Genomic DNA, 1,455 nt, shown 5'->3' with positions numbered 1-1,455 from the left:
ACTAAAAGGTTTAGCAGCTGTTAGCCTCTATCACCTAGAAACTGAGTTGTTCGTAGAAAAGAATGTGGCAAAAGATGGGAAGCTACAAAAGACAAGTCATTAAAACCTGTCATTGCAGGAAAGGGCACCTCAGACAAACCAGGAACAGTGGTAGAAGTTGTTGCTGGACCCCAGCTTGAGAACCAGTTAAATTTCTCAGGAGATGAAGGGCTGGCCGTGACCCCTCACCTTCCACTGCAGCCAGCAGCTATCAGAATGGAGTTCCCTCGCACATGGACACAACACACCTGGTCTCCTGCTTACCTCCTCACCACAATCCAGCCCAGGAGAGGAGCTCAGGGTTTGACTGATTTCAGATGCACCAGGGGATGGCCAACAAAGCTCCCTGGTTGCCTTGGCTCTGCCCCAGGCCTGAGCTGCCCATTTTTAGCCCCAAACCCATTTCCCCAGCCCTCAGCTGCTCCATTATCTGTTCCCTCCCCCTTTCCTGTGGCCTTGAAACCCACCAATCAGGGAAAAGCTCATTGGAGTCCATGCATTCATGCAGCCAAAAATGTGCACTGACTACCTAGGATGTGTTAGGCCCTGGACATGAGGGGTTTAGAAAAATCAAACTCCATAAGCTTACAGGTTGATGATCAGAAATAGCACGGGAGCGTTAGCGCCGGCTCAGAGTCGGGGAGACTCACTGAGCTCTATCTCCCGTGACTCCCCGCCCCCACGGGAACACCCACTCTGCTCTCTGTACAGGTTCATCAGTGTCACCCTGGGGGCCCACAACATCCAGAAGCAGGAGGAGACCCAGCAGGTCATCCAAGTGAAAAGAGCTGTCCCCCACCCAGACTACAATGCTAAGAACTTCTTTAATGACATCATGTTACTGCAGGTAAGCAAAGCTGCTGCTGCCCTTGCACTTCTGGGTTCTCATTGTTTCTCCCCTCACTGTGACCTGTCCCTTCTTTCCCTCCCATCCTGGCTCCCTGGCCTGTCCCAGGAACTCAGGTGTCCCATCACAATGTCCAAGTCCAGAGGCCACTGGCTGACCTGGGCTCTTGCTGTCTCCTTGTCAGCTAGAGACAAACCTCCAGCTGACAGATGCTGTGAAGCCCCTGTCCCTGCTCAGGGGCGAGGACCAGCTGAGGCCTGCACAGATGTGCACTGTGGCCGGCTGGGGGCCATGGAGACGGGCACTTTAGCAACCACTTGTCAGGAGGTGGAGCTGACAGTTCACAATGATGGGAATGCATGTCATGCTTCCCATATAATAGAGCAGAAATCGGATTTATGTAGGACTTCCAGAGGAGAGAAAGACCAGCTTCGAGGTCAGGTTTCCAGCATTTAGCTTGACAGGTCCCAGGAGAGAGGAACTTGGGGAGCTCTGGGGTATGGGAGTAGTGATCTCCTCATGCTTCCTCCTGAGAGTTTGGACAGTGTTGTCCACAAACCCAGTCTTCA

General features: G+C 52.9%; 1 protein-coding gene across 1 annotated transcript; it reads left to right on the top strand.

The window, feature by feature from the left end:
* Positions 1 to 750: 750 nt before the first annotated feature.
* On the top strand, positions 751 to 1,247 carry LOC118974570 (granzyme H-like; the record flags this gene model as incomplete). Its single annotated transcript, XM_037028069.1, is given in 3 exon segments — positions 751 to 886; positions 1,071 to 1,173; positions 1,176 to 1,247. Coding segments are annotated over 3 exon segments (311 nt in total), but the record flags the coding sequence as incomplete, so codon positions are not given.
* Between the last annotated feature and the right edge of the window lie 208 nt (positions 1,248 to 1,455).

This window comes from Sturnira hondurensis, unplaced genomic scaffold (assembly GCF_014824575.4).
Source record: "Sturnira hondurensis isolate 20B ecotype Veracruz unplaced genomic scaffold, ASM1482457v3 Scaffold0019435, whole genome shotgun sequence".
NCBI classification, from domain to species: Eukaryota; Metazoa; Chordata; class Mammalia; order Chiroptera; family Phyllostomidae; genus Sturnira; species Sturnira hondurensis.
The sequence above is the reverse complement of the archived record's forward strand: the minus strand, read 5'-3'. Positions and strand labels throughout refer to the sequence as shown.